At 66.5% G+C, this 27663-nt stretch overlaps 4 protein-coding genes across 9 annotated transcripts in view; 2 read left to right on the top strand and 2 right to left on the bottom strand.

The window, feature by feature from the left end:
• Positions 1-14528, top strand: part of CORO7 (coronin 7) — a 38597-nt gene extending 24069 nt beyond the window's left edge. For 2 of the 4 annotated variants that reach the window (XM_064462101.1, XM_064462102.1), the window contains exons 10-28: positions 9809-9863; positions 9955-10012; positions 10125-10270; positions 11088-11183; positions 11270-11386; positions 11517-11649; positions 11745-11920; positions 12013-12121; positions 12221-12307; positions 12415-12557; positions 12644-12748; positions 12864-12949; positions 13026-13167; positions 13281-13370; positions 13479-13595; positions 13677-13812; positions 13931-14022; positions 14124-14210; positions 14286-14528. In XM_064462101.1, coding sequence (XP_064318171.1) covers positions 9809-9863; positions 9955-10012; positions 10125-10270; positions 11088-11183; positions 11270-11386; positions 11517-11649; positions 11745-11920; positions 12013-12121; positions 12221-12307; positions 12415-12557; positions 12644-12748; positions 12864-12949; positions 13026-13167; positions 13281-13370; positions 13479-13595; positions 13677-13812; positions 13931-14022; positions 14124-14210; positions 14286-14375 — 2065 coding nt within the window. In that variant the 3' untranslated portion in view covers positions 14376-14528. The remainder of the gene's footprint in view (positions 1-9808; positions 9864-9954; positions 10013-10124; positions 10271-11087; positions 11184-11269; positions 11387-11516; positions 11650-11744; positions 11921-12012; positions 12122-12220; positions 12308-12414; positions 12558-12643; positions 12749-12863; positions 12950-13025; positions 13168-13280; positions 13371-13478; positions 13596-13676; positions 13813-13930; positions 14023-14123; positions 14211-14285) is intronic. The other 2 variants (XM_064462103.1, XM_064462104.1) reach the window with 2 other exon arrangements.
• Positions 182-2875, bottom strand: VASN (vasorin). Its single transcript, XM_064462108.1, has one exon. It carries the CDS (start codon positions 2862-2864, stop codon positions 843-845), a length of 2022 nt encoding a protein of 673 aa, XP_064318178.1. The 5' UTR covers positions 2865-2875; the 3' UTR covers positions 182-842.
• Positions 14529-14576: 48 nt separating the features above from the next.
• On the top strand, positions 14577-16841 carry PAM16 (presequence translocase associated motor 16). Its single transcript, XM_064462110.1, has 5 exons — positions 14577-14825; positions 15165-15249; positions 15864-16003; positions 16433-16498; positions 16667-16841. The coding sequence occupies exons 1-5, from the start codon at positions 14577-14579 to the stop codon at positions 16751-16753; spliced, it is 627 nt and encodes a 208-aa protein (XP_064318180.1). The 3' UTR covers positions 16754-16841.
• A 593-nt stretch (positions 16842-17434) lies between these two features.
• Positions 17435-26514, bottom strand: GLIS2 (GLIS family zinc finger 2). 3 transcript variants are annotated; one of them, XM_064462105.1, is made up of 6 exons: positions 26113-26514; positions 21571-21946; positions 21125-21301; positions 20188-20351; positions 19791-19909; positions 17435-19671 (listed from the first exon to the last, which is right to left on the bottom strand). In XM_064462105.1, exons 2-6 carry the CDS (start codon positions 21928-21930, stop codon positions 18884-18886), a joined length of 1608 nt encoding a protein of 535 aa, XP_064318175.1. In that variant the 5' UTR covers positions 21931-21946; positions 26113-26514; the 3' UTR covers positions 17435-18883. The 3 variants fall into 3 exon arrangements, with proteins under 3 accessions (XP_064318175.1, XP_064318176.1, XP_064318177.1); XM_064462106.1 differs by having other exon boundaries at positions 20188-20321; positions 26113-26512; XM_064462107.1 differs by lacking the exon at positions 26113-26514 and adding an exon at positions 22062-22288.
• Between the last annotated feature and the right edge of the window lie 1149 nt (positions 26515-27663).

The following is a 27663-nucleotide window of genomic DNA, read 5'->3' as shown; positions in this document are numbered from 1 at the left end:
TGGGAAAACTCCCCCCTCCATTGCCCTGACTCATCCCAGTGCTCGCCAACAACAACGGGAGATCACAGCTGACCTTCCCGCTCCTCCGCAGGGGACACACCGCCCTGCCCACACCACTGCCCACACCCCTGCCCGTACACCAGGCTGAGACAGTGCCTGCAAAAGCGCTTAGGGCTGCACAGAGGTTTTCATTGTTATTTTAATTTTTTTCTTTTTCTTACAAAAAGACACCCTTCTGGTCTGCCTTACAAAAGAGATGTACACAAACCTGTACTAGGGAAAAAAAAAGTTTTCCCAGAAGAAATGGGAAATAACCATGTATAAATATTCTCTCTGAGTTCTTAAAGCTTCAATTACCGGTTTGCCTGCTCAGCACTTCCTTTGGCCCGAGGGCCCCGAGGGTCCCAGCACCTCGGACAGGCCGTATTGCTCACATCAGCTTCCAGGGAGTCAAGAATCACAGGCCGTGCTCTGCTAAAGGACCCTTGTTACCAGCACGTGGACGTCCCTTAGCAGAGTTACCAGCAGCTTTCTTTTTAGCAGTAGCTAAAAAAAGCCCACCCAAACCCCAAATTAAAAACCCAAATCTCCTCTCTTTTGCTACCCACATTCTACGTAGAGTCACAGAAATCAAGGCACTGAGTGGTAAAAACTAGTGTCTCCTCCTAAAGCGTGGCAGCCTCTCAGAAATTGCACATTATGGGTTTGGGGTTTTTCTGCCTTAATTCAGTTAACTCCTTGCTGTTCCTCGCCCCAAAGGGACTGCAGCTGGGTGCCGTGGCTGGAGCTCAACCCTCATCTGTCCAGGGCTCCCCTTGCCTGGCAGCCCTGTCCTGCCCAGCTCAGAAGTAGGAGGGTTTGAGCCCCGGGGTGTTGTTGTTGCTGGGGTAGTGCGACTGCATCAGCGGGACCTCACACTCAGAGCTGCTGGAAAGCATCGCCACCTCCGGCACCTTGCAGCCATGGCTGCTCAAATCCCCATTTTCCAGACAGGCTTTCACCCCCTCCAGCTCCAGCGGGCTGGCATCCACCCTGGCGCTGGCATGCGCCTTTGCCCGGCGTTGCCGGCGGTAATACGTGCCGGCGGTCACCACCACCACCAACAGCAGCACGGCAGCCAGCGTGGGGACAATCATCAGGGTCAGATTGCTGTCCTTGCTCTGGGTGACGGGCGAGTGCTGCTGGTGGCTCACTGGCAAGGTCTGTGCCTCGGCACAGTGCTCCTCCTTGGAGACCTTCTCCCCCAGGGGCCCGATGCAGACGCGGTAGGTGCAGTTGGGCTTCAGCGCCCGCACTGTGTACTCAGAGAGCGAAGCCGGCAAACGCAGCATCACGGGCCGCTTGTCCGGCCCGGAGAGATTTCGGTAGCTCAGGCGGATGCCCTTCAGCTGTGCTTTGGACTGGATGTAGTTCTGCAAGTCCACTTTGAGGGAGGTGCTGCTGACCTGCACGATGCTGATCCGCCGGCTGGGCAGTGGGGCCTGCGTGGCCGGGGGCGTTGTCGTTCCCCTCACCTCCACCTGGCAGTACACCCCAGCGAAACCCTCCAGGCACAGGCACTCCAGGTGGTTTTGAGCACCCAGGTGGCAGGTGCCACCATTCAGACACGTGCGAGGGGGACAGACAGGTGGTGGCGGACTGCTGGGGGCTGGGGGGCCGCTGAAGGGTACCAGCAGTGTGGAGCTGCCCTGGGGAGCCCTGGCCGCTGGCGTGGGAGCGGCAGTGCTGGGCTGTGGTGCTGGGCGGCTGCTGGTGGGGAGTGGTGCAGGCGGTGTCAGAGTGGTGGTGCGCAGGGTAGTGGGGGGGACAGTGGTGGTGGTGGTGGGGCAGCCGAAGTCAGCATACTGCAGGTGGTGGAGGAGCTTGCCGGAGTTTTTTGGGGGGAAGTGGCAGCGCGTCTCCTCCGGCCGCCGGAGTATCACGCTGCTGGCGTTCACCCACTGCACCAGCCAGCTCATCTGGCAGATGCAGTTGAAGGGGTTGCCGGCAGCCGTCATGGCCCGCAGCCTGGGGAAGAAGCTGGAGAAATCCCGAGGGATAGTGTTGATGTTGAGGTTGCTGATGTCCAGCTCCTGGAGGTTGTGAAGGTTGTGGAAGTCCTCTGCTGGCAGCTGGGAGATGCGGGCATTGCCAGCCAGGCTGAGCTTAGTGAGACTCCCCAGCCGCTGCAGCACCGCCGGGACACGCTCCAGCAGGTTGTCGGAGACATCCAGCTCGTGGAGGTTGTTCTGGGCCTGGAAGAGCTCCTCGTTTAAGCTCGTCAGGCCCAGCCCTGCAATCTTCAGGGACTCAATGTTGACAGCATGGAAGGCCCCTGGTGCAATGGCAGGGATCTTGTTCCAACTGATGTCCAGCAGCAGGAGGTTGGGCAGGTTGAGGGGGGGCACAGCCCAGAGCTGGTTGTTCTGCAGTTTCAGCTCCAGCAGGTTCTCCAGCGTGTCGAAGGCAGCAGCATGGATGTGCTGGATCCTGTTCCGCTGTAGGTAGAGCCGCTCCAGCAGCCGCAGCCCATGGAAGGTCTCATTGGTGATCTCCTGCAGCTGGTTGGAGGACAGGTCCAAGTTGACAAGCTCTGTCAGGGGCTGGAAGATGTTTTTCTGGATGCTGGTGATCTTGTTTTGCGAGAGGTCCAAAAGCTGGAGGGCGGGCAGACCCACAAAGCTGTCCTCGTTGAGCATCGTGATGCCGTTCTCAAAGATGTAGAGGGACAGGGTGTTGGGGGGCAGCCCCGTGGGCATGGTCTGGCCCCGCCTGGCTGCACACAGGATGGTCCTGGGGTCTTGGCACTGGCAGCCTGTGGGACATGCCCCAGCCAGCTCCCTGGGGGCTAAGAGAAGCAGCGTGCAAAGGATCAGCTGGTTCATGGTGTCAGCTCTGCGGGAGAGAGAAACCCAGCCAAGGTTAGGGGTGAGGCCCTGCTGCGGGGGGGAGCCTGGCCTGGTAGGGCTGTGGGGTGCCTCAGACCCCAATGCTGCTACCCCTGCTGGCATGTAAGAGCCGTCTCCTCATGTCCTGCTTGGACCCTCCGGCCCAAAGGGACCACGGAGGGAGAGGGGAAGTCCTCACTGGGCTTCTGCCTCCTCTTTGCTGCTCCAGTCCGGGACAGAGCCATGGAGAGTGAAGCAGCATGTGGGCTGCCCACCCCAGCCCCATGCTCTTGCACCCTCAGGATTTAGGGACACGGTACCTTTGTGCACCCCAGGCTCTATCATAAGACACATCCCACCGGCTTCGGTCTGCTCTTGGTACTGTCTCCAGTGGGGCGCCGAGACCCCCCCCAAGGGCACAGCAGGGCAAGGGCCTCTACCTCCCCCACTGCACTCAGCAGGGTGCAAATCAAACATGGGGGATGCAGAGTAGGAGCAGAGGCACGGCTCTCTCAGCTTGGGAGCCAGGGGAGAGGGGGTGGGAGCCTGGCTGGCCTTCCCCGCACACCAAGCACTGCTTAACCCTTTGCTTGTGCCTCTGTCCCAGCAGCTGCACCCACGGGGTCTGCTCCTCCCATGATCGCCAGCAGTAACAATCCCCTCAGGGACAGGGCACCCAGAGGTGCCCCCACCGTGGGGTGGCATGGGCACAGGCTATGGGGCCAAAGGAGCTGGCCCTCACCTGCCCCACAGGTCCCTTCTGTGCCCTTCAGAGCTGGCTGCTGTTCCCCTTCCAGCTGGCACCCTGGGGACCCAACATAGCACCCTGGGCTGCACCTTTGTCCCTCAGGGACAGGGACTGGGACAGAGAGGAGGATGCTTGTGGGGTGAGTGACACTGTAACTACCCCTGCCCCAGCCCCCTGTGGGTGCCCCGGCCACATCCTTGCTTCAGAGGTGGCTGGCTCTTCTCTCAACCCCATCTTTCAGCCCTTTTAATGACACTCCTAATTAGCACAGATGACTGGAGTGGCAGCAGGACCTGGGGCGGGGACACAACACCTCCTGCCACCCCATCCTGTGGGGGGGGCAGACAGGGGTTCTCGGGTGAATCCCACCAGGAGCTGAGGGTGCCACAAGCACCCTGCCCTGCCAGCCCCAGCCATTGCCACCACCTCCTCCCCTGCTCCGAGCTGTTCATAACTCCAGGCAAACCCCTCCTGTGGCTCGCAAGGGGCCCTCGCCATGTGTGGGGGACTGATGGGTCACGCAGCAGCATGTGCCACCTGCCCCAGCTGCCTCTCTGCCGTGGGGGGCCCTGTACGGTGCAGGGACACCACATCCTGCACCAGCAGCTGTGGGAGGGATGGGATCTGTGCTGTGTCCACACAACCCAGCATGTACCTGGCCAGCAGAGCCCCCCATGCCATAGAAGCACCAGCACTCACACACAGCCGGACAGGGTTAACGCAGCGGCTGGCTCCATCACCTCTTCCCCGGGTTGGCCCCCCCAGGGTGGGGTGCACCCGCACCGCTGGGCAGGGTCACCACAGCTGCCTGAGTCACTTGGCCCAAGTGGCCCTGCCCTGCCACGACCCATGCCATCAGCCGCCCGACACCAGGGAGGAGCTGTGCCAGGTACAGGGGGTCACCAAGTCCCCTCCTCGGCACCCCTGGCTCAGGCCCCAGCCCCCTTGCTGATGTCGCTGCTGGGTCCCACCACACCCCAACACCACGGCCAAGCCATTGGTGCGCAGCACAAGGACCAAGCAGAGCCAAAAAAAGCATCACAGAACCCTTGTGAAGCGTTTTTGGGGCTAAGGGGGCTGGGGACCAACTGGGCACCCCTCACCGCTGTGCCAGCCCTCAAGGTGGCTCCAGCAGCTGGAGGGTAGTGGCTGGTGGGCAAAGCCTCGGATGCAGGATGATGAAGATGCCTGCGGTGCCACCACTGTGCCAGGCCGCCCGGGTGGGTAGTGGCAGAGCCTGGCCAGGCCTGCGGGAGGCTGGTGAGGCCAGGGCTGGTTTTGCAATGCCAGGGTCAGGTTTCGCTGACGTGTCCCGTGCTGCAACCAGCTGCTGACTCCAAGTCTCTCTCGTCCCTTTAATTATGCTGGCATTTCCTTCCCTCCCCGCCTGCCAGGCTCCCCACTCTGGGCAGGTTCGGCCAGCCTGGCCACAGCCATGGCCACGCATCCCTGCCTTGCCACGAGCGCCAGGCAGGCCGGCACGGTTGCTCCACCTGCATGCCTTCACCACCTCTCCCTTGGCATCAGCCCACTCCACCAGCACACACCAGCATCCCACCCTCATACCCTGATGCTATTTCAAGGCAGTGAAGGGTTAATGCAGCCCAGGCTCGCTGGGGTGCTCAACCCTCTGAAATGGGGGGCAGGGGAACAGCCTCCCCAGGTCCCAGGGGGGTCCCCAAGGGTGGAGAGGGGGCCCCGGTTCTGCTGGAGGTTTAGGACCGCCCTGCCAGCGGCCTGCTGCTGCCTTGGCTGGGCTCCCCTGCGCCTGCACCACAGATATTTGCTGAATTATTCATATTTTCCGGCTGTGGGGAGGATCTGGGCTCAGATTCCCCTAGTCCCGGCTCAGACTTTCCCTGCCAGCCTGCTGAGGTGGGAGCGCTGTGTCCTGCCACTCCCTGCCTGCAGCCCTCCAGGCCGGGTCATTCCACTGCCTGCCCTGGGCAAGGGGCTTGGCAGGGAACACCCCGCTTTGCACCCACCACATCTTTTAAGGATGAGGCTGATGCCATCCCCTCACCGCAGGGTGATACCTGCGCAGGAAGGGCCGGAGGAGCCCTCCCGGGGGTCCCTGCCCTTCCCCACTGCTTGGGGATGTGGCCATTCTCCCCAGGGAACTCGGCAAGGCCAGGATATCCCTTCCTGCACTGGTGAGCAAGGACCCGAGACCAAACAAAGCCACTGTTGTTGCCAACAGGCAGCCAAGCCGGTGGGCTGCGTCCTCGGCTGGCAGGCACCAGTGCAAGCAGAATAGGGGGCCCCCATGAAGCCAGGCCCTGGGCTCTGTCCCGGTCACTGCAGGGAAGGACACTGCCTTCGCTGGGCAGGACACAGGCACTGCTCCCCTCCCTTATGCCCCCCCCCGCAACAAGCCGATGTCAGCATGTGCCCCCTCCCGAGACCCAGTGAGGTGGGGGGATGCAGGATTAAGCCCTTAATCCTCCTCCCCTTCAACACACCCTGCGCCGCTGCAGCTCCCACCTCCTCCCGGGCTCCCCTCCCTATTTAATTAAAGTTTCCGCAGCAGCCCCAGAGGAATGCAGGCCTGGTTATTGCATTCCCCATGGCGCTCGCTGGCCCCTCGGTCCTGCTCCTGCCCCTTTGACCCGGCCGCGCTCCCTGGCTCAGGTGCCAGCAAGGAGAAAAACCAGCAGAGCCACTTTACCAGCAGCCAAACTGCCTCCGGAGGAGCCCAAACGCCGGCAGAGGTTGGGAGGAGGCCGATGATGCTGCCACGCGTGGCCCCAGCAGCATGGGCAGATTCCTACAGCATGACTGGGGCGGCCGCTGCTGTCCCCGAGCGCTTCCTCCTGCCGCGTCCCACTGGCAGAGCCAGCAGGGCAGGCAGTGCTTGCATCAGGGCCAACCGGCGAGGCCACCTGGCCTTGGCGTGGTATGGGGAAAATAGCAATTAGTGTCATCCTTGACAGCGGCACTGCCCAGCGCCGTGTGGGCAGCGGCACAGCCCTGGCGGGGTCAGGCCAGTCTGGCCGCTTCTGTCCCAGCATGCCGGCAGGAGTGGGTGTGGGGGACACACACAAGTAGTGGGTTTTGACTGGGAGAAGAGGGGTCTTGGAAGTGGAACGTCTCCGCTAGGATATGCTGGCTCTCATGACAGCTGCCAGCCTGGGGGGGAGCCAGGCATGGGAAGGGACACCCCATGGTGGCCCAAAGTGACACCTAGAGAGGGCAACAGGGGCCGGCATCCCCCCCAAGGCATGCTGGGTGATGATGAAGCATGCAGGGAGCTGGCAGCAGGAGAGGTGGTGGGGTATCCCCGCCGGCCGGCGGCCAGACTGGCCGGTGGCCCTGCTGGCACACATTCCTCTGCGCCAGCCGGGGGGAAACCCTCACCGGCACCACACAGGGACCCCGCTCGGCCCCACGGCGTGTCAGTCATCCAGGACACCGGCTCCCGAGGACAGGCAGGGCCCGGGCAGCCAAACCCCACCATGGCTGAGCCCTCCACTGAGGAGGGTAGTGGTGGACACCGCTGCCAGCGGCTCCCACCTCTGCCTGACACCAAAGGGCAAGCCCTGCTGCCACATATCTGCTGGGACAGGGTGAGCACAGGCTCAGCCCTGGAGCATGCCAGCCCTGTGTGGGTCCTGCAGCCCTTCCGCTGGCAGGGTGAGCACAAGGGACACAGGGCCCTGCCTGCACCCTCATCCCTGCCCACCGTGGTGCCATCACCCCAGCCCAGCCAAGGCCCGTCACCAGCCCAGGTGGAGGGGACAGCCAGCAGCCCCCCACCTCAGCTAAGGCTCAGGCAGGGAGCAGGGCATGCTAGCCCCAGCCAAGACCCACAGCATGGTGTCCTGCCGCAGGCCGAGCCCCGGGTGACACCCCACCATCCAGGGAAGGTAGCAGGCCGTGGGTGTCCCCAGGACCCCCCTGAGACTGCTCCCACCCGTGGGGCGCCCCGACACCGCCGGCCCCACGGCAAAGGGTGAGCCGAGGACGCGGGACTCACCGGGGCGGGGCGGGCCGGGCCGGTCGGTCGGTCGGTCGGTCGGTCGGTCGGTCGGTCTATCAATCCATAGCGGCTGTGAGGCAGATGCGTGAGCAAGCGGACAGACGAACGCTCCCCTCTCTGGCAGCGTCGGGCGCGGGGGGGCGGCTTTAAAAGTGCGGGGGCGGAGCCTGCCCTCCCGCCGCCTCTCCATTGGCTGTAGGGGACGGGGAGGAGAGGGTGGGGCACGGCTGCCCCTCCCAAGGCTCCGCCCCCTGCGCACCTGGGGCCCAGCGGGGGAGGGCCGGGGCCCCCCGGCCCCCCGGGACCCCCAGAGTGACCGGAACCCCCCGGACCCTCGGGGATTCCACAGGACCCCCAGAGTCACTGGGACCCACTGAGACCCACCCAGAGTCACCAGGACCTGCCAGACTCTGAGACCTCCTGGGGACTCACCGGACCCCCCAGAGTCACTGGGACCCACACCAGACCCCCCAGAGTCATCGGGATCTCTGGGACCCCCAAATCCCCTAGGGACTCCACAGGACCCCACAGAGCCACCAGGATCCCACAGATCTCTGGGACCCCCACAGGACCTCCCAGAATCACTGGGGCCCCCAGCAGCTCCAGGAAACCCAGAACCCTCTCCAAGGACCCCCAGGGCCCCCTGAGACCTCCAGCATCCCAGGGATGTACACACCTAGGTATAGGAGTAGCTATGGGTGCCGCTATAAGTACCTCCCTCATATCCCCAGCATCCAGGGGACCCTGCCACACCTGATAACACCAGAGGCTTCCCTGGGCCTCCCTGGCACCCCCGTACCCCCCATATCCAGTACACCCAGGGTAACCGGGGACCCCAGCACCCCCGTGCCCCTGCCATCTGCAGAACCCCTGCCACTCTCTGTTGGGGGACAGGGGGGCAGCAGCAGCCCTCACAGGGCTGCCCCCATGCTCCAGCAATGGCAGAGCTATGCCAAGTGCCACAGGACAACGCTTCCCATTTGGTGCTGCAAGGACGGCACAGGCTGGGATTGGACAATCAGACACCCAGGGTGTCCCTGTCCCAGCCTCAGGCCCCAGCAGTGGTGGCAGCACCAGTGACAGTGACCGCAGCCAGGCAGGGGACCCTGGCGCCTGCTGTGGCTGCCCTGGCAGTGTTTGCCTACATCGTGCCAACACTCCTGGGGTGGGATCGTTCCATACCGGCCACAGCTGTCCCTTGTGCCACCCAGCCACTCTTAGACAACCCACAGCAGCGCTGGGGCATCCATGCCATAAGGTGTCCCTGCCACAGGGTGCTGCCAGGGCTGGGGTTGGGAGTGCAGCACAGCCTTTGTTTTGCCATATTTCCTCAAAGTCATTCTGTGTAAGACGCCGGCACAGCATGGCACAGTTCCCTGCCCTCTGCGCAGCCACAGAAATGTCAACCCAAAAGTAATAGATTGTCCCTTTGTTCTTCTGCAGAGCTCCCTCCTCCACCCCTGCCAAGGGAAGGCAGAGAGGTGGCTCAGTGCTCCTCGTCACCACTATCCCCTCCAGCCAACCCTGGTTGCAGTCCCCACTGGCCACCTAGCATCCCCATGGTCACCCTCCCCTCCAGCCACCCAGTGTCCCCCCAGCCACAGTCCCCTCGGGCCACTGAACCCCCCCGCCGTGGCAGGGACACGCTTTAGCTGGCACAGCCCTGGCCACAGGGCACTCCCGGGGCTGGCAGGCACGGCAGGTGCCGGGTGAGGCAGGCAGTGTGCCGGGGTGTGCCACGCGTCTGCCCCAAACTGGCCAAGCTGGCCCAGCCAGCCCAGGGGCTCACCTGTGGGTGCCAGCAGCTTCACTGAGCAGGGCCGGGTGCCATCGCAGGGTGCAGAGAATGCACGGGGTGCAGGGCTGGGATCGGGATGCCCCACAGCTAGGCATGGCTTCACAGCAGGCACTGTGCAGCCGGAGTGGGAAGTGGCCAGCAGTGCCATCCTACTGCAAACCTGTCACGCCAGGGTGGAACGGTGAGGGTCGTGCCATGGGGAGCTGTAAGGCAGGGGAGCAGCCCAGCACACCAAGGGCATCCCCCAGCACTGGCGCTGTCCTCCTGCCACAGGCAGGGCCAGATCCTGCCCCGCGCTTCCCCAGGATGGGGTCTGGGATATGCACCAGTGGGGGAAGGCACAGGATCTCACCCCATAGCCATCAGGGTGCTGGGCCGACAGGTGACCCCGGCACAGCACCCTCCTTCCCTTGCAGGGCGGCCATCCCACTGTACGACGCCGACACGGGGCTGCTGGTGTTGGCAGGGAAGGTGAGGTCCCATGGCAGTGGGGTGCAGGAAGGTGTAGTGGGGTGCTCCCCACAGCCCTGCTCATGCCCTGTCCCCTCCGCCTCTCTTCCAGGGAGAAAACCTCCTGTACTGCTTCGAGGCGGTACCGACGCAGCCAGCGCTCACCCAGGGTAAGCAGGACGCGTCCTGCACCAGGCTGCCAGCAGCCCCAGGGGCCTCACAGGACCCTGCCCATGCTGCCTGCCCCACACTTGCCCCACGCCTGCCCTGCCTGTCCCCCAGTGACCCAGTGCCGGACAGAGGGCAGCACGCGGGGCCTGGCCGCCGTGCCACGCCTGGCCCTGGACGTCATGGCCTGTGAGGTGCTCCGTGTCCTGCAGCTCACGGACACCGCCCTCATCCCCATCAGCTACGTGGTGCCACGCAAGGTAAGGGGGGGCTGCAGGTGGCATGGTGGCACAGACACTTGGTGCCATCTCATGGGTGCCACCTCAATGGCACCAGGTGACAAAGGGCACCTGGGTGCAGGGGACCCCAGTCCCCAGCCTGGGGGGAGCAGGAGAGGAGGAAAACCTGGGTGCTAGAGGCGGAAACCTGGGCACTGATGGTGGGTAATGGAGCCTGAAAAGAGGAGGGTGGGTGCTGGAGGCTGAAATCTGGGTGCTGGGTGCTGATGGTGGGTAGTGGAGACTGGAAGGTGGGTGCTGGGTTCTGGGTGCTGAAATCTGGGTGCTGCATGCAAGATGCTGGGTGCTGGAGAGTGGATCCTGAAAGCCAGGCGCGACCTGCTGTAGTGCAGTGGGTGCTGGGTGCCAGATCCTGAATGCCAGGTGCTTAAAGCATTTGAAATGCATTTGAAATGCGTTTGGAATGAAGGTAGCAGAGCCTGGGTGCTGGCGGCAGGATCTTAGGTGCCAGACTGTGAATGCTGGATGCTTAAACCTGGAGGCTGGGTGCTGAAATGCAGGTGCTGGGGCTGGGTGCTGCAAGACATGATGCTGGGAGCTGGGTGCTGTTTCAGAGGCTGTCTGCGTTCAGGGGTGCATGAGGCAGCCCAACACCGGGCAGCGTCTGACACCTACAGGCTTTGGTGTGCAGCTTGCAGGGATGGGGGTCCATGGCTGGAGGGGCTGGGGTGCCCACAGGTGCCGGGGGGTGCCCTAGGCCAGGTGGTACCAGCTGGCAGCAGGAGGGGGGCTGCAGGGTTTTGGGGACATTCACCTCTCTTCATCCTCTCTCCTGCAGTCCGTCCAGGACTTCCACGAGGATCTGTTCCCTGACTGCGCTGGGATGCTGCCGGCCACTGGCGCTCAGGCCTGGTGGGCAGGGGATAGCCAGCAGGTCAGTATCACCCAGGGGGGCGTCCCTGCTGGTGGCATCACCCGGGGCCACCCCTGCTCCCTGCCCACCTCTCTGCCCACCGGCAGGTGAGGAGGGTGAGCCTGAACCCCGCGCGGAGATCCACGGAGACCTTCAGCTCCCCCGTCATCACCTGCACCCAGCTACAGGCAGCTGACACCAGCCCCGCTGACGCCGACCGGAGCGTGAGCACGGGGCACTGGGGAGCATGCCAGGGGCACCAAGGGGTCCAGGGCTCCCTGCTGCTTTCGTCCCGCAGGGAATGGGAGGACTGCGACACCAGCCCCCCCCGTCCACCCGCTCTCTCTCCCACAGGAGGGCAGTGGCTACTCCTCGCCATCCTCGCTGGCCTCGCCAGGCAGCGCCACCACCTCCCTCTCAGCCAGCACCGGTCCCTCCAGCGGCTTTGCCAGCAGCCCCAGCCAGAAGTCGCTGCAGAGCATTTTGGGTGAGCAGGCAGTAGGGTGGACTCCCTGTCCCCCAGCTAGGGCCATGTGGGGCGGGGGGGACCCGGGGTGCTCACCTGTCCCCTGCCTGTGACAGGACCTAGCTCCCGCTTCCGGCACACACAAGGCAGGGTGCTGCACCGCGACACCCACCTCACCAACCTGCGGGGGCTCAGCCTCACAACACCGGGCGAGTGCGACGGCTTCTGCGCCAACCATCAGCGCGTCGCACTGCCCCTGCTCTCCGCTGGCGGCCAGATTGCCGTCCTCGAGGTACCCCCAGCGCAGTGTGGTGGCTGGCACAGTGCCAATGGGCATGGCGCCAGTGGACACGGCACGGGTGACCCCCTGGCTGTCTCCCCCAGCTCTCCAAGCCAGGCCGCCTCCCCGACACAGCCATACCCACCATCCAGAATGGCGCAGCAGTGGCTGACCTCTCCTGGGACCCCTTTGATCCACGGCGCCTCGCTGTTGGTACGCATGCCGTCCCCGGGGGAGGGCACTGGGCTATTCCCCGCACCAGGCACACAAGATCGCTAGCTTAACCACTGCCCATCCATTTCGGTGCTGCAGCGGGTGAAGACGCCAAGATCCGGCTGTGGCGGATTCCTGAGGGAGGGCTGACAGAGACGCTGCAGGAGCCCGAAGCTGTCCTCCGAGGTGAGGGGCGTGCAGGGATGCACACCAAGCACCCCATGTTGGAGACAAGCCAGTGTTCTCCAACCCAGCGCAGGCAGGGACGGCCATGCACCACTCACCCTTACTAGGTCACATGGAGAAGATCTACTCCATCCGCTTCCACCCCATGGCATCTGATCTCCTGGTCTCCTCCTCTTACGACATGACAGTGCGGATCTGGGAGCTGAGCACCGGGCAGGAAGCCTTGTGCCTGCAGGGACACACTGATCAGGTAAGGGATTACACACTTGAGGACACCTGAGGGGCGTGTTTGGCCAGGCAGAGCACATGGAGGGGACACCCCACCTGTCTCCCCAGATCTTCAGCCTGGCTTGGAGCCCCGATGGGAAGAAGCTGGCAACGGTGAGCAAAGACAGCCGGTTACGGCTCTACGAGCCCCGGTGCAGCCCTCAGCCTCAACAGGTATGATCATGTATGGTGGTGGGGATGGGATGGAGAGCTGGGGAACCCCCACACGGGCACCTGCCCGCACTCCCAGCTCTCTCCAAGCAGGCAGGGTGACCTTCATCCCATGCAGGAGGGTCCAGGTCCCAAGGGGGGCCGTGGAGCACGCCTGGTTTGGGTTTGCGGTGGCAACTACCTCCTGGTGTCCGGCTTTGATAGGTAAACAGGGGGATGCATGCTGGGGCAGGGGTCCCCAAGAGACACTGTGCCCCCCGCCATTGTCACCTCCCTCCAGCCGCAGTGAGAGGAGGATCCTCCTGTACCAGGCGCAGGCTCTGCCCAAGGGACCCTTGTCTGTCCTCGGCCTTGACGTGGCCCCTTCCACCCTCCTGCCCTTCTACGATGAGGATACCAGCGTTGTCTTCCTCACCAGCAAGGTGAGGGTTTGTCCTCCAAAAAAACTGGGGGGGCTATCTGCCTACAGCACCCCAACAGTGCCAAGGGACCCTCCATGCACCCCCTGCCAGCCCCCATCTTGCTACATCCCCAGGGTGACACCAGAGTCTTCCTCTACGAGGTGATACCTGAGCCCCCCTATTTCCTTGAGTGCAACAATTTCACCTCCAATGAACCCCACAAGGTAAAGGGGGGTGGGGGGGAGCCTGCCTGGGTCATGTTGCCTGTCCCTGACCCCCCTGCCTGTGCTGCCAGACCTGCAGCAGGCCAGCTCACGCCTCCGCCCCATCAGGGCTTCGTCTTCCTGCCCAAAACTGCGTGCGAGGTGCGTGAGGTAGAGTTTGCTCGGGCGCTGCGCCTGGGGCAGAGCACACTTGAGCCTGTGGCTTTCCATGTGCCACGCATCAAGGTAGGTGGCGGGGACACCCAGCCATGTTTGGGGGGACTGTAGGAAGTGGGGACCCCCCCTCAGTGCTCCTTGTCCCAACAGAAGGAGTATTTCCAGGACGATATCTACCCGCTGACCCGTGTGTGGTGGGAGCCTGCCCTGAGCGGCAGCGCCTGGCTGGCAGGGGAGGATGGGCAGCAGCGCCGGGCCAGTCTGCAGCCGGCTGACATGACGCCAGGTGGGTGCTGCGGCAGGGCATGGCATGAGCCCCAGGCCCACGGCTGTGGGGTGGGGTGTGGGTTTGTGTCAGGCATGGGGCAAAGTCCACCTGCCCCACGTCTGCACGGCTCTCCCAGTGAGTGAGGCCCCAAAGGAGGCCCCAGTGCGGAAGTTCATCCCTGCGTCCGTGTACCTGGAGGAGAAGTCTGACGAGCAGAAGAAGGAGGAGGTGAGTGCCAGGGCACCTCAGGAGCGCCCTGCCACTGCAGGGTCTGGGAGGGGGGGGATATTGTGCCCTGGCACCCACGGCTCTGCCCTGCCGCCCCACAGCTCCTCAGTGCCATGGTGGCCCGGCTGGGCAACCGGGATGACCCGCTGCCACAGGACTCCTTCGAGGGGGTGGACGAAGACGAGTGGGTACGTGCAGGGCGTGGGGGGATGGAAGGACACATGGGCACAGGACCCCCGGGCCGTGCCCCTCACACTGACCAGGCCTCCCGCAGGACTAGGCCGGCACCCCAGGGACCACGGTGGGGACTCCCCGCGCCCGCCCGGGCCCGGCAGGGAGGACAAGGAGGATGAAGATGAGGGTGAGGATGAGGCGCGCCGGAGCCCGGCTTGCCTGAGGGGAGGCGTGGCAGGGCTGAAGGCCGCACACTGCCCCGGACCGGGCAGCAGCACGAAACCCCGTGCCCACCGCGGGCAGGCCCCGCTATTAAAGCCGCTGCAGCAGCACCCGTGTCCTGCCGTGATTCCGGGCCGGGGGGCGGGAGCGGGGCGTGGATGGGGGGGGGGGGTCACGGGCACACGCGGGACACGGACAAGGCCGTCTCCTGCGCTCCGCCCGCCTCCTGCGCATGCGTAGCGCAGCCCCGCCGGCTAGCGGCGGGACCTCCGGGGGCGACGGAGTCGCCAGGGGGCGCTGTGCCCGGCGGGAGGAGGCGCTCCGTCCCGCCCTGCCCTCTGTGGCTGCTACGACCTTCGCTCCCTGACCCCGTGACCGCCGGGGGCGGAAGCGGCGGCGGGGACATGGTGAGAGGGGCTGGGGGACGCGGTGGGGCAGGGAGGCGGAGGAGGAGGGGCGGGTGGGCAGGGCCCGGGGGGACGGAAGGGCTCGGGGAGGTGCGAGGAAAGTGGTTCTGGGGTGACGGGGCCGGGGGAGGTGGTGACATGGCCTGGTCGTGGGGTGATGGGGCCGGGTGAGGGGGGACAGGGCCGGGCTGGGTAAGGGCCCAGTGTGAGAGGCGACCAGGAGGAGCAGGGCCCCGTGGGCCAGGGCCGGGCGTGGGGAGAGGTGACGGGGCAGAGGGCCGGGCTGGGGCCAGGCGCCGGGGTGGCAGTGACAGCAGGGTGTCCCCGGTGTCCCCGCAGGCCAAGTACCTGGCGCAGATTATCCTGGTGGGGGCCCAGGTGGTGGGACGGGCCTTCATGCGGGCGCTGCGCCAGGAGTTCGCAGGTATGAGCCTAGCTGGTGCCACTGGCGGGGGTTGTCGCTCCCTGTACATAGTGTGGCCACAGCACTGGGCACCACATGGCACCCCCACCCTGCTTGGGGCACAGCTGCATCCCCTTCCCCAGGGCTCCCATCCCCCATAGCTGTGCCCAGGGGGGATGCTTGCCAGCCTTGTCGCAGGGTGACAGCCAGCACCCACATCCCAGCATTGTCCTTGTGGTGTTCCAGCTTGGGCCAGGCTCCCAGCAGCCATCCCAGGTGCCAGCCGGGACCCGGCACCACTGCCAGGCTACTGGACAGCCCCAAAGGGCAGAGCGGGATGGTCCCTCGATGCGGCAGCCCCAGCCCTGCCCTGCCTGTTTCTGCTTGCCTGCAGTCCAGCTTGCTGTGGGCACCAACAGCAAACAAGGGCCCCCCCAGGTTCCTGCCACCTCCCTGGCACCAGGGACCCTGTCCGGGTAACTCTGCAAGCTGGAGGCAGCAGGAGGGCAGAGGGGTGGAACTGGCATCAGAGCACCTGGGAGCCTGCAGGCTTTGCTGGCTGGGAGTCCCGGGGGAGGGTGTGTGGGGGAGGGCAGCGCTGGGGGGGGACTCATGCCCTTGGTGTCTCTGAACAGCGAGCCGAGCGGCGGCAGACGCGCGAGGGCGTTCAGAGCGGCCCCAGTCCGCCGCCGCCTCCAGGATCATCGGCATCAGCCTCCAGGAAGCTCAGCAGATCCTCAATGTCTCAAACCTCAACCCGGAGGAGATCCAGAAGGTAGAGGCTCCCTCAGAGCCAGGGAGAGACGGTGCTGGGAGGGCCCTACCCTCCCTGAGGGTGCTGGCTGGCATAGGAGTGGTGCCTGGTCCCCAAAGGGAGCGTGGTGCCATCCTGGGTCCAGTTAATCCCAGTTTGAGGTTTCCCTGCCCCAGCCGGAGGAATGTGCCAGCAGCTCACAGGTGTTAGCAGCCTGCCAGGCTTGGCCACTGCGTTTGCGTGATGGTGCTGCTGGGGGAAGGAGATGTGGGATCCGTGAAGGTGCCCAGCCAGGAGTGTGGGGACCCACTGTGGGGTCAGGCAGAGCCAGCTGCGTCCCCAAGATCGTGTTCGTCACCTCCAGCACTGCCACAGGGAGTGGGAGGCTGCCAGGATCAGGGCCAGGGAGGGTGGAGGAGATGAACCTGACAGGGAATGTCTCTTCGGCAGAACTACGACCACTTGTTCAAAGTGAACGACAAGTCAGTGGGAGGCTCCTTCTACCTACAGTCCAAGGTGAGCAAAGGGAGGCAAGGAGGGGGGCTGCGCTGGCTGCCAGCACATTCCCTGGCCTGGAATTCGGGAGAGAGCAGAGCCTGAGCATTGCCAGAGGAGGAGGCAGGCGGGGAGGGGGTTGCCCCATCTCTCCATGTCACCCTGTCACCCCGTCCCTGTGTCCTGCAGGTGGTGAGAGCCAAGGAGCGGCTGGATGAGGAACTCCGCATCCAGGCCAAGGATGAGAAGGAGAAGGGGTGGAAAGCTGAGACGTGACTCCTGCCGAGACGTGACTCCTGCCGCCTCCACGCCCCGCATCCCTCACCCTTAACTTATAGATAGCCAATAAATACCGTGTCCTCCAGTCCATGGCTGCTCTGTGCCCCAGGGAGGTAGAGGGCACTTGCCTGCCTCTGCCCGCTGCCTGGGAGGGAATCGGACCCTGCGAGGGGCTGGTGGGGCCAGGTTTTGCCCTGGAGAGGAGGAGGAGGAGGAGGGAGGCAGCTGGGAAGAAGGGGTCTCCCTGGGGTACTGAGGCCTGCCAGAGCTCAGATGGCACCAGGGGAGGCTGCAGGAGCTATTTTTGTCGTGGGTTTGGGTGCTCTTGGCCTGAGCATGTGGATACTTCTGGCTCCATACCACGAGAACGCTGGGAGTGCTGTTACCTTTCTTCCCCCCACAAGTGGGCGGCCAGGCCGGCTGCTGGGTCCGGCAGAGGGGCTGTGGGGGGCACACTGAGCTGTCTCCACCCACAGCTCATCCCGCAGACCCTGGCAGGGCTTGCCTGGCACCGAGGCTGCCTGACCGGGAGCGTGGGAAGCTGCCAGGGGGTCAGGCAGAGCCAGCCATGCCCCCTGCAGTCGCACCCATCACCTCCAGCACCCCTCTGTCCACTGGCTTTGTCCCCACCCCAGGCTCACCACAGCCCTCGCCACCACCACAGAGTAAAACAGGAACTTACTTCAACTTCACTTTATTGTTTTCTTAATAAACTTCCTCTCCCCCGGAGGAATATAGTGTTATAGTCGTTAGCTTATCTCTTACTTCTGCAGTCCTTAAACGCTACGCTAACAGCGATGGAGCCCAACAGGAGGAAAATAAAAACAACCCAGAAACTACAATAGAAAGGCACTTCGAGACCGTTAGAATACTGATGTCCTGGAATGTGCAACAACGAACTGACGAAGGAGCGAGGAGATGTACACCGTACGCTGGCCGGGGTGGCCTGGTCAGTGGCCTGCGGCTATGCTGGGACAGTGGCAGCGCTGAGTAGCCGCTGTGCCCTGGCCCCAGGAGGGTAAGGGCAGGGAGACCAGCTCCCCGCAGGGCTGGGGGCTCCTTCCAGCGTGGAAGGGGCAGGATTGGACATACCCCCATGCCCCGGTTTGGGGAAAGCCATGGGCAAGGGGGTCCTGCCTGCACAGAGGCTGGGCACGTTGCCTGCTCCCAGCACTGCAGCAGCGTCCTGCCTGCCCCAACGTTGCCCCGTGGCATGGAATGGGTCACCGGGAAACCTTGTTGCAGGGCCAGTGTGTCCCAAAGAGCAGGTGCCCCGCCAGCCAGTGCCAACGTGCTGCCGGCAGCGGCCCCACTGGCACCTGGAGTCCTGCACGCGCTGCCTGCTGCCTGCATGTGCTTGCGGTACATGGTTAGGTATGAACGTAGCTAAACAGGGTGGCTCTGCCCCGGCGCGGAGCCGGCATGGAGAGCAGCACACATGGCCGTGTGCCTTGTCACGGGGAGGGCCGGGGAGGCGGCAGGGGGACGGGGGCAGCCACGGAGTGGGAGGGATGCAGGTGGACACCGGGCCAGTGTGTGCCCAGCCAGCTGGGCCTGGCACAGCAGGGACCGTGCCGAGGTGCCATGGCCATGGCACTGCCCGCAGCCACACCAGCCAGGTGGGGTTGGAGGGCGCAGCTGGGTGCAGCTGAGGGCTGCAGGAGCAGTCAGTCCCCAAGCTGTCACCCCACTGTCCTCATGGCAGGGGCTGTGGCCCCCCACACTGGCACCAGCAGTGCCGAGGCCTTGGGCAGGGAGACGCCGAGTCGGTGGCAGCAGATGAGCCCAACTAGGGCCCCGTCAGAGCAGGGGGCTGGTCAAGAAATAAATAGCGACGTCTCCAGCTGCCCAGACCAGGGAGGGAGGAAGCAGGGGACACACCCCCCCCCACTACCCTGGGGCTGCCCCCAGCATGGGGTCACAGCTGGCTCTGGCCACCGAGGGATTATTGCTTTTCTCAGAAGAGTCCGTTCTTCTTTCGTGATGGTTAAAAGCACGAGCAAGGCTCTGCCAGGGCTGGGGGGTTTGGGTGGGGTGGGGGGAAAGAAGGGGGCAATACCCCCCCACCCCCGGGGAGCGGGATCTGCCCGCCTGGCCAGCAGCCGGCCCTGGGCATCGTCAAGCCCCTCAATTCACGGTGGCAGGTTTGAGCAGCAGGGAGCCTGGGGGGATGAGCACCCACCCCGGCGGCAGCGCCTCGGGGCTGCCCCCCGAGCTGACGCCGGCCGAGAGATCAAGCACAGCCCCCGGCAGCAGTGCCAGGCTCTCAGGGGGCCCCCGTGGCCGCCCTGGCTCCGTCCTTTCGCCCCTCTCCTTCCGGCTCTCTGGCCCCTTGCCTGTTTTGGGTGGCCGCCCCTCAGCCCCACTGCCCTTCTCCCCCTCAGCCTTGGCCCCGCCGGCCAGCAGCGACATGACGGGCAGCCCCAGCCCTGCCGTGAAGGGCGAGGGCAGCAGTGGGCTCTTAGCCAAGTTCAAGGGGCCACCGTTGAGGGGCAGGATGGGGCCCGGCAGGGCAGGCAGGGCACCAGCAGCCCCGCAGCCCAAGGCGCTGAGGTCGAGCGGTGCCGGCGCCAAAGGGATTGGCAATGCCGGCAACCCTGGAGGAGCAAAGAGGGTGGCAGGGCTGGGGATCACGAGCTGCGCCCCATTAACATAGGGCACCTCTGCCGAACCCAGGGGCGTTTTGGGAGGTGGGTGGACCTTGAGCATCTCTGGGTGCTCGGGGGAGACAAAATGGCCATGGGCTTTGATGTGCTTGCGGAGAGAGCTAGGATCGGTGTAGCGCTTGTGGCAGCCTGGCATCTTGCAGGAGTAGGGCTTCTCCACGTAGTGGGTACGGGTGTGCTTGAAGCGGTCGCTGGAGTTGGAGTAACGCTTGTTGCAGCCTTCGTAGGGGCAGATGTAGGGCTTCTCGCCTGCAGGATGGCACAGCACACGGTCTGCCAGGAGCATGGCCAGCCTCACCTGGTCCCTTGTGATCCCCCACCCCAAGCCTCCCCGCTACCCCTGGGCAATTGTGGTGGCCAGCACTGACCTGTGTGTGAGCGGTTGTGGATTTTCAGGTTCTCCAGACGGGAGAAGCTCTTGTTGCAGGTGGGGCAGCGATGCGGCTTCTCGTTGGTGTGCGTCCGGATGTGGATCAGCATCTTGTACCTGCCAGGGTTGGGGGGGACATCACAGAGGATGGCCCCAGCCCCCAGGGCATCTTCTTGTCCCCGTGCCCTGGCTATGGGGTGGGGGGACAGGGACATCCAGGCCAGCACTGTCATCCAGCCCCCCCTGGACCTCACACCCCACACTGGGGGGCTGGATGGATGGAGACCTCCCCCTGCACAGCCCCCAGTGCTGGGCTCCTGTCTCCCCACAGTGACCCAGAACCATCCCCCACGGACCCCAGACCCCGCCCTGGAGCCTGAAGCCCCCCCGCCCACCTGGCATTGAAGCCCCTGCCGTGGCGGGCACAGCCCTCCCAGTGGCAGCAGTACCCCGCATCCTTCTCAGGTTTGACGTGGAAGTCATTGACGTGGTCCACCAGGTCTTGCAGGAGGTCAAAGAACTGGTTGCACTGTGGGCAGGAGGCTGGGGGTGAGGGGACCTGGTGGGGTGTGCATGGGGTGGGGCCTGGGACCCCCACCAGGGCCAGTTCCTGCCCCTCACCCCTCCCCAACTCCTGCCCATAACCCGTGCGCAGCAGCACCAGCATCTGGGGAGATGGAAACACCCCCTTTCCCCCCCAGCCCTATATCACCCCCTAAACATCCCTGCATGGACCCCAGATGCCCATCACCCCCCTTCCACCCCACATTGCCCCCCACAAGCCCCATAGAGCTCTGCCATGGCCTTCTAGCCCTACATCCCCTCCCCAGCCCCAAAATGTCACTGTGTAGCCCCCCCACTTCCACATGCAGTGCCCCTCCATCCTCGCAGTGCCCCCATGTTCTCTCCCAGCCCTTTATCACCACCTCCAGCTGCATAAAGCATAAGCATGACCCCCTCCAGACCCTGTACATGGCCCCCAGCTCCCCATTACCCTCCCTCCAGCCCTCAGCTGTCCCTACTTGCCCCACCCCAGCTCCATATTTCTACCCCCACCACAAGCCCCATAGAGCTCTGCCACGGCATTCCAGCCCGACGTCTTCTCCCCAGCCCCGAAATGCATCTACATCCCCCTCCCTCCCACTTCCCATGCCTCCCCCCCATCCTCACAATTCCCCTGTGTGGTCTCCCAGCCCCCCATCACCGCCCACAGCCCCATAAAGCATTTCCATGGAACCCCCCCCAGCCCCATAACCCCTTCCTCTCACCACCCCAGCCCCTGAATCCCCCACCCCACGTTCCCCTCCAGCCCCCCCAGCCCTCCCTGCTGACCTTGGACCAGCGGCAGACGAGCTGCTTGGGCAGGGGCAGCTCGGGGGGGAGGCGCTTCTCTTTGCTGGGGGGCAGGAAGGCAGCGGGGGGCAGGTGCAGGGCCCCCCCTGCCCCCAGCGGCAGGAAGAACTGGAAGGAACTGGGGAGGCCGTCGATGTAGCGAAGGGACTGGAAATCCTGGAGCAGAGCCCCGGTGGGTGGTGAGGGACAGGGCCAAGCCAGATGGAGACCCCCAGAAACTCCAGAACCACCCAGAGACACACAACCCCCCAGAGGCCACCCCGGGGATGCCAGTGGGATCGGGGGGGATCGGGGAGCGGGGGGGGGGGGCTGGGCAGGACATTCACCCCGGGGTGCATGTACACGCTGCAGGGGGGCCGCCGAGGTTGGGAGCACGGTCCCCACTGCTGGGGACATCTCGGAAGGAGGGGGAAGGCCATACTTACGTGGGGGGTGAGGGGGCCGGGCAGGTCCCCACTGCCCTGGCGCTCGGGGGAGAGCGAGGCGCTGCCGGATGGAGACTCCGCGCCAGAGCGGGGCGAGAGGCTGAGATCCACCACCGGCACAGCAGCGAAATGCCCGTCCCGCGGCTCCACCAGCCTGGCGTGTGCCAGGAGGCCGGGGGACGGCGAGGCTGGCATGGCCCGGCGACCCCCCCGGCTCCCGCCTCGGCCATCCCTGGCCGGCGGGGCGTCTGGGCGCTGGGGACCACGGGGTCGGGGGCCGGGGGGACCCCGTTTCTCCCGGGCGGCTCGCAGCTTGGAGATGCTCAGCTTGAGGTCCAGCGGCTCCTCCAGTGAATGCATGGTGCCAGGGCAGGCGCTGCGGGGAACACGTGGGGGTCACCGCGGGGATGGGGAGCACCAGTGCCACCCGAAGCATTGCCCCAGCCCGGCCCGACGGCAATTCCCCTCTCTGCTCTGGGCCGGAGACCCACAGGGTGCCGGCGGCCGCGGTGCTGGCATGGGGACGGTGCCGTCCCTTCCGGCCACCCTTCCGCGGCCCCCTCCCGCGGCGGGCAAAGGGCAGGGCACGGCACCGGGGCCCCCCCCACCGGCCCCTCGGTGTCCCCAGCGTGCCCTTCTCCGTGCCGCCAACCCCCGGGGCCGGCACAGCCCCTTGGCCCATTACCAAACCCTGCCTGGGGTTGCCAAGCCCCCGGGCACCCGCGTCCCTGGAGCTGCGGTGTCCCCGTTCTGCCTCCCCCTTCCCCCCCCCCAGTCAATCTGTCCGTCCCTGCGGGCCTGCCCTAGCGAGGCCTTTCCCAGCGGCAGAGGAGGGCGGTGGCGGCCACCAGACCAGCGGTGACCCGGGCGGCCGAGCCCGCTGGCCCCAGCCCCGGAGACGGCAGAGCTTCCTCCCCCGCCGGGGCCCCTTCCCCGCCGGCCAACGCCGCTGCCTGCCGGGGCCGGGCAGGGGCCGCCTGCCGCACAGCGCGGCACAACACAGCACCGCATGGCACGGCACCGCATGGCACGGCACCGCATGGCACGGCACGGCTGCTGCCTGCAAGCACCCCCCTCCCCCCCACTTCCCAGGATGTGTTGGGGGACCCCGACGCCCCCATGCCACTGTCCCCAGGGTGACAGCTCCATAGTGCCAGGCCACCTCACGCCCCCACCCCCCAAAACTGGCACCCCCGTGGCTCGGCTGCCACACATCTGGCATGCAGCAGAGAACGGGCAGCTCAGTGCAGGAGTGAGCGCCTGAGCCCGACCCGCAGCAGCGCCAATCCGGTCCCCTGGCTGCCGCCCCCCCGTCGGCCACCCGCATCGCCCGGGGCAGGATGGGGGCGGCTGAGGGGCCATGGCGGGGGCACGGCGCACCCAGCACACGTGGCAGTGGGCCCCCACCCCGCCCCGGGGGGCCCGGCCCCCGCCCCGCCCTGCCGGCGGGGCCCCCCTGCGCTGGCGGGGGTCCAGCCCGGCTCAGACGCTGAGGAATGCGGAGGAGCTGCAGGGGGCGTGGGGCCCGGCTGGCAGGGCGGGGTACCCCCTGCCTGCACCCCCCCCCCCCCGCAGCAGTATCCCCATCCTGGCCGTGGGGCCAGTCCCATGCTGGGTCCCTGTCCCAAGCTCCCATAGGGGGAGGATCTGCCCCATAGCAGGCTCCCCTGCCCTTCGGTGGAGACACCTCCCTGAGCCCCTCTGTGGCCTTGGGGCCTGCCCCATAGCAGGGTCCCTCCTCTCTAATGGGAGGTCCTCTCCTGAGCCTCCACCTCTTCCTATAGCTGTGGGGCCTAGCAGGGTCCCTGCCCTCCAGGGGGTCCTCACCCTGCACCCCACAGCGTCGCCTGCCCTATAGGGTGTCCCCACCCTGCGTTCCCCATGGTTCTTGAGCTCCAGTCATGTGCCCCACAGCCTGGTGGCACAGCTCAAGAACAGACAGACGGATGGACGGAGGGCAGGATCCCACAGCTGGGATGTCGGAACAGGACCCCCAGCTGAGGAAGCAGGACAGAGCCCCGGCAGACCCCAGAGATGGGGGTCCCGCAGGGGTGCCGGGCAGGGCATCGGGTCTGGTCCTACCGTGATGGCCATGTGCCCACATCCCCAGGGGATGGAGTTCGGGGGGGGTTCCGGGGCGGGCCATGCCGGGCAGGGGGGCCACGGCCGGCCCCGGGCGGGGCGGGTGGGAAAGGGGCCTCCAGCCGCTGACGCCACGGCTCCCAGCGCGGCCGCGGGCAGGCGGCTGCCAAACCACGCGGCCCCGCCACCGCCGCCGGCGCTCCTGGGAACCGGCCCCGAGCGAAGCCGGGGCGCCGCAGGGGCCCCGCCAGGATGGGGACGGGGATGAGCCCCGCGGTGGCTTGGCCGGCTGCCCCGGCCGCCCCAGCACCTGCGGCCCCCGCACGAGGCCCCTGCCTGCTCCTGCCTGCTCCTGCCTGCTCCCCCCCCCCCACGGCCTCTCCTGCCCGCGCCAGGCGCTGCCAGCCCAGCCCCAGCCCAGCTTCCCCTCCAGCCGCCCAGCGAGCACCCACCCCCCCCCGCCGCGCCAGTTCAAACCAGTCCAGCACGCCGCTGGGCACAGGGGCTTCCCAGTCCAGGCGGGGGCTGTTGAGATGGAACCCGGGCATGGGGGGAGCCCACCCAGCTCTGCCAACCAGGCTGGGGTACCCCGGGGGCCACTAGGCCCCCCACATTGCCCAGCCAAGTGGCATGGCCGGGGGACCTGGGGTGACCCCAGTGCAGCCGGCAGGGTGCCAGGTATCCAGGCCACCCTGCTGCTGGCATGGCCGGGGTGTCCCCGTCCCCCCCCAACCCCAGCCCCAGCTGCGGCACAAAACCCTCCAGGAATAGCACGGGCAGGCTGCGGGGCAGAGACTTCCCGGCGGCAAGGGATGCCAACGCCAGGCCCGCACTGCCCTGAGAGGGGACTTGGTGAGCCAGGAGTGGTGCCAGTGCTGCAGGCACCCGCTCAGGGCCCCCCGCCCCACCGTGGCGGCATGCCTCTGCCTGCATTTGGCAGGGTGGGCAGCGGCAGGCTGGCACTGCTGCGAAGGTCGGGCAGCCACCAGAGACCCCCGTGCAGGGCCGGCGTGGGTGGGTTTACAGGATCTGGCCCTGCTGCACAGGTCTGCGCTGCCGCTGCTGCCCAGGTCACCATCCCCACAGCTGCCGGGCAGGACATGGCCACTGTGGGTGGCACTGGCACTGCCGCTCCTCACCGGAGCTCACTGGTGCTGCTAGGGCTGGGGGCCCACGTCCTGCTGGTGGCTGCATCTTGTCACTGTCCCCCCAGCACCCACCACCCAGGCTGATGGCAGCCCCCAACAGCAGACCCGGGAGTGGCCATGGCTCTGTCCCCTGGTCCCCAAACTGAGGCTGGTGCCACAGTCCCCTCTTCCCAGGCGCATGGTGGCTCAGGCCCCTGGCTCAGCCAGGGGGCTGAGACCAGCCCACTCCCCAAGGAGCCACCCCACAGGGGTGCCACCAGTATCAGGCACCCTGCCACCTCTGCACTGGGACATGGCTGGACAGGAGCGGGGACAGGAGCAGGGCTGGTCCCCAGTCACCCAGCGGATCAGATCCTCAGGCATGGCAGCCATGAAGGCCCCCGGTGGGGGGACACGGGGACCCTGGGCTCGGGGGATGCTGTCACAGCAGGGTGACACAAAGGAACAGGGAAGAGGAGATGGCCACTTGCAGGGGGGGTTTCTCCATGCGGGGCAGGGGATGAGCCCCTGCAGCAGCACTCAGGGACATTGAGGACAATTTGTGGCAGCCCTTGGCCCCTGCTGCTGGTCCCTCAGGGAGGGGGTCACCCCAGCCAGGCCCCCAAAACCCCCCGTGCTGGCACAGCCTGGGCTCGGTCACCCCACACCTCTGCTCCACAAGCTCGTGGGATCCCACCCCCCAGTGATAGGGACTGGGGGTGATGGGTGGCTGCCAGGCAGTGGCACTGCCGGCATGGGGCCCGGCTGGGGCTGCCAGCCAAAGCCACCCCTTTGCCCTCCCGAAACAGTGGGGACACCAGTGGGTCCCCGGGAGTGGCCATGACCAGGCAGAGCCACCGAGCACGTCCCCTGCCACAGCCCCTGCTTCGCGGCCAAGGTCAGGACACCCGCCCCGGGTGTGGGGGGACAGCGGGTGACTGCCACCACCCCCCCGGGGGGCAGCAGGGGCGTCTCCCTCTCTGCACATCCCCAACACCCGCCCAGTCTCCCCCGGGGGACCCCTACTGCCTCCTCCCTCACTCCCCCCCAACCCGTGCCCCGGGGCTGCAATGGGGCCACGTCGTATGTGTCCCCCCCCAAACCGCCCCCCACGGCGGGAGTGGGGTGCTGCAGGTGCCCGGCCAAGGACAACCCCCCCTCCTCACCCCCCCCCCGGGGCGGGGAAGGGGCTTCCCGGGAGGGTGTTCCCCGTCGTCCCCCCCCCGGTGGTGGTGGTGGTGGCGGCGGCGGCGGCATCATCATCATCATCATCCTTCCCCCCCCGCGGGCGCGGCGGCGCGACAAAGCGCCGGGCCCCGGTGCGCGATCGTACCTGCGGCGGGGGCTCAGCGCCGGCGGCGGGCAGGGAGCAGGGCGGGGAGCGGGACTTGGCGGAGCCGGGCTTGGCGGAGCGGGCCCCCCCGCTGCCGGGCCGCCGGGCCGCTCCGCCACATCTGCAGGGGCTGGGGGCGGCGGCAGCGGCGGGACTCGCCCCCCCCCTCCCCGCTCCCCCGGGCGGCGGCGGCGGAGGGCGGCGGCGGGGCGGGGGCTCTGCCCGCCGTGATTTATGGCCGCCCCGCACCGACCGGCCCGGCCCCGGCTGCGGGCGGGAGTTGGGCGGGGGCCGGGGCCGGCCCCTCCCCGCCACGGGGGGCATGGGGGGGACACCTTCGCATCGTGGGGGGACACACACGCACGGAAACGCAGGGACACCCCACCTCCCCTCGCAAGGTCACCCCGGCGCTGCGGCAAAGCCGAGCCCCCCCCGGGTGTGTCCGTATATCCCCCCCTCGGGGACGGGGCGGGGGGACGCCGGCGGCGCGGTGGGGCGGGCGGCGCCCACCGGAGCGGCCTTCCTGCCCCCCCCGGGCACCAGGGACGGCGGGGGGGGGGGGGGGGCGACACGCCGCGGGGGGGGATCCCCCGCCCCGCAGGAGCGGCGCCGCCCGCCCGCGGCGTGACGTCACAGAGCACGGCTGGCGTCATGCCTGGCGGGGGCCTCCGCATGACGTCACCGCCGGGGGGGTTGTCCCGGGGCGGCGGGGCCGCGGCTCCTTCCGGCGGCAGGATGTGGCGGGGCCGGTCCGGATGCTGCAGCCCTCCGGGGGGGGGACGGGGGACTCCCCCGCCGGGGCCCGCTGGGCGGGGGACGGGGGCTGGCCCACGCGGGGAGCCGGGGACACGCCCCACCAGTGGGGATTTTGCGGGCGGGGCGGGAGGGGGGAAGCTGCTGTGTCCCCGACGCCCCCGCTACAAAGAGGGGGGGATACCGGGGGGGCGGAGCTGTCCCACGCGGTTGGCCGAGGTCATACCCCACCCGTGGTTTTTTTTTTGGGGGGGAGCTGCTGTGTCCCCGACGGCCCCGCCACAAAACGCAGGGACACACGTGGAGGGGGGGGCAGTGCTCTCCTACGCGGGTGGATGAAATCGCACCCACCCATTATTTTTTTTTGCGGGGGGGGGGAGCAGTGACCTCCTCCCCCTCCCTGTGCTCCACAGCTGCCACCACATTCTCACCCTTATATTTCCTTTCTTGAGTTTTTTTCCTGCAAAAGGAGGGGGATAGCACCCCAATGGCTCTTCCCCCCCCAGAATAAATGGGAGTGGGATGAGGGGGGGTTGGGGGGTGCAGGGGGGGCTTTGATGCCACCCACAGAGCAGAGGTGGCCCCAGTGGGGATGATGGGGACATGGAGGATGACAGGGTTGCTCAGTGTCCCCTCCCTTTGGGCCACCGGCGCCTCTTCACCTGCTTCCCCCAGTCCCAAAATCCTCCCAGATGGGGGCACGTGCCCCCCCCACCCCAGGGACATCCCTGTCCCCAGCATGCAGGCAGGAGGCAGTCAGGGACAGCTGCCAGCATGGTTTTGGGGACCCCCCTGGCT

This window comes from Phalacrocorax carbo, chromosome 10, assembly GCF_963921805.1.
Source record: "Phalacrocorax carbo chromosome 10, bPhaCar2.1, whole genome shotgun sequence".
Lineage (NCBI taxonomy): Eukaryota > Metazoa > Chordata > Aves > Suliformes > Phalacrocoracidae > Phalacrocorax > Phalacrocorax carbo.
This window is presented reverse-complemented; position numbering and strand designations above follow the sequence as displayed.

Coding starts and splice junctions, on each gene's coding strand:
- VASN (XM_064462108.1), bottom strand. CDS start 2,864: ATGAACCAGCTGATCCTTTGCACGCTGCTTCTCTTAGCCCCCAGGGAG.
- GLIS2 (XM_064462107.1), bottom strand. CDS start 22,252: ATGGGCCAAGGGGCTGTGCCGGCCCCGGGGGTTGGCGGCACGGAGAAG. Junction 21,947..22,061: donor ACCGCGGCCGCCGGCACCCT/GTGGGTCTCCGG, acceptor TGTTCCCCGCAG/CGCCTGCCCTGGCACCATGC. Junction 19,910..20,187: donor GGCAGGGGCTTCAATGCCAG/GTGGGCGGGGGG, acceptor CAACCCTGGCAG/GTACAAGATGCTGATCCACA.
- PAM16 (XM_064462110.1), top strand. CDS start 14,577: ATGGGGGGGGGGGGTCACGGGCACACGCGGGACACGGACAAGGCCGTC. Junction 14,826..15,164: donor GAAGCGGCGGCGGGGACATG/GTGAGAGGGGCT, acceptor GTGTCCCCGCAG/GCCAAGTACCTGGCGCAGAT. Junction 15,250..15,863: donor GCTGCGCCAGGAGTTCGCAG/GTATGAGCCTAG, acceptor GTCTCTGAACAG/CGAGCCGAGCGGCGGCAGAC.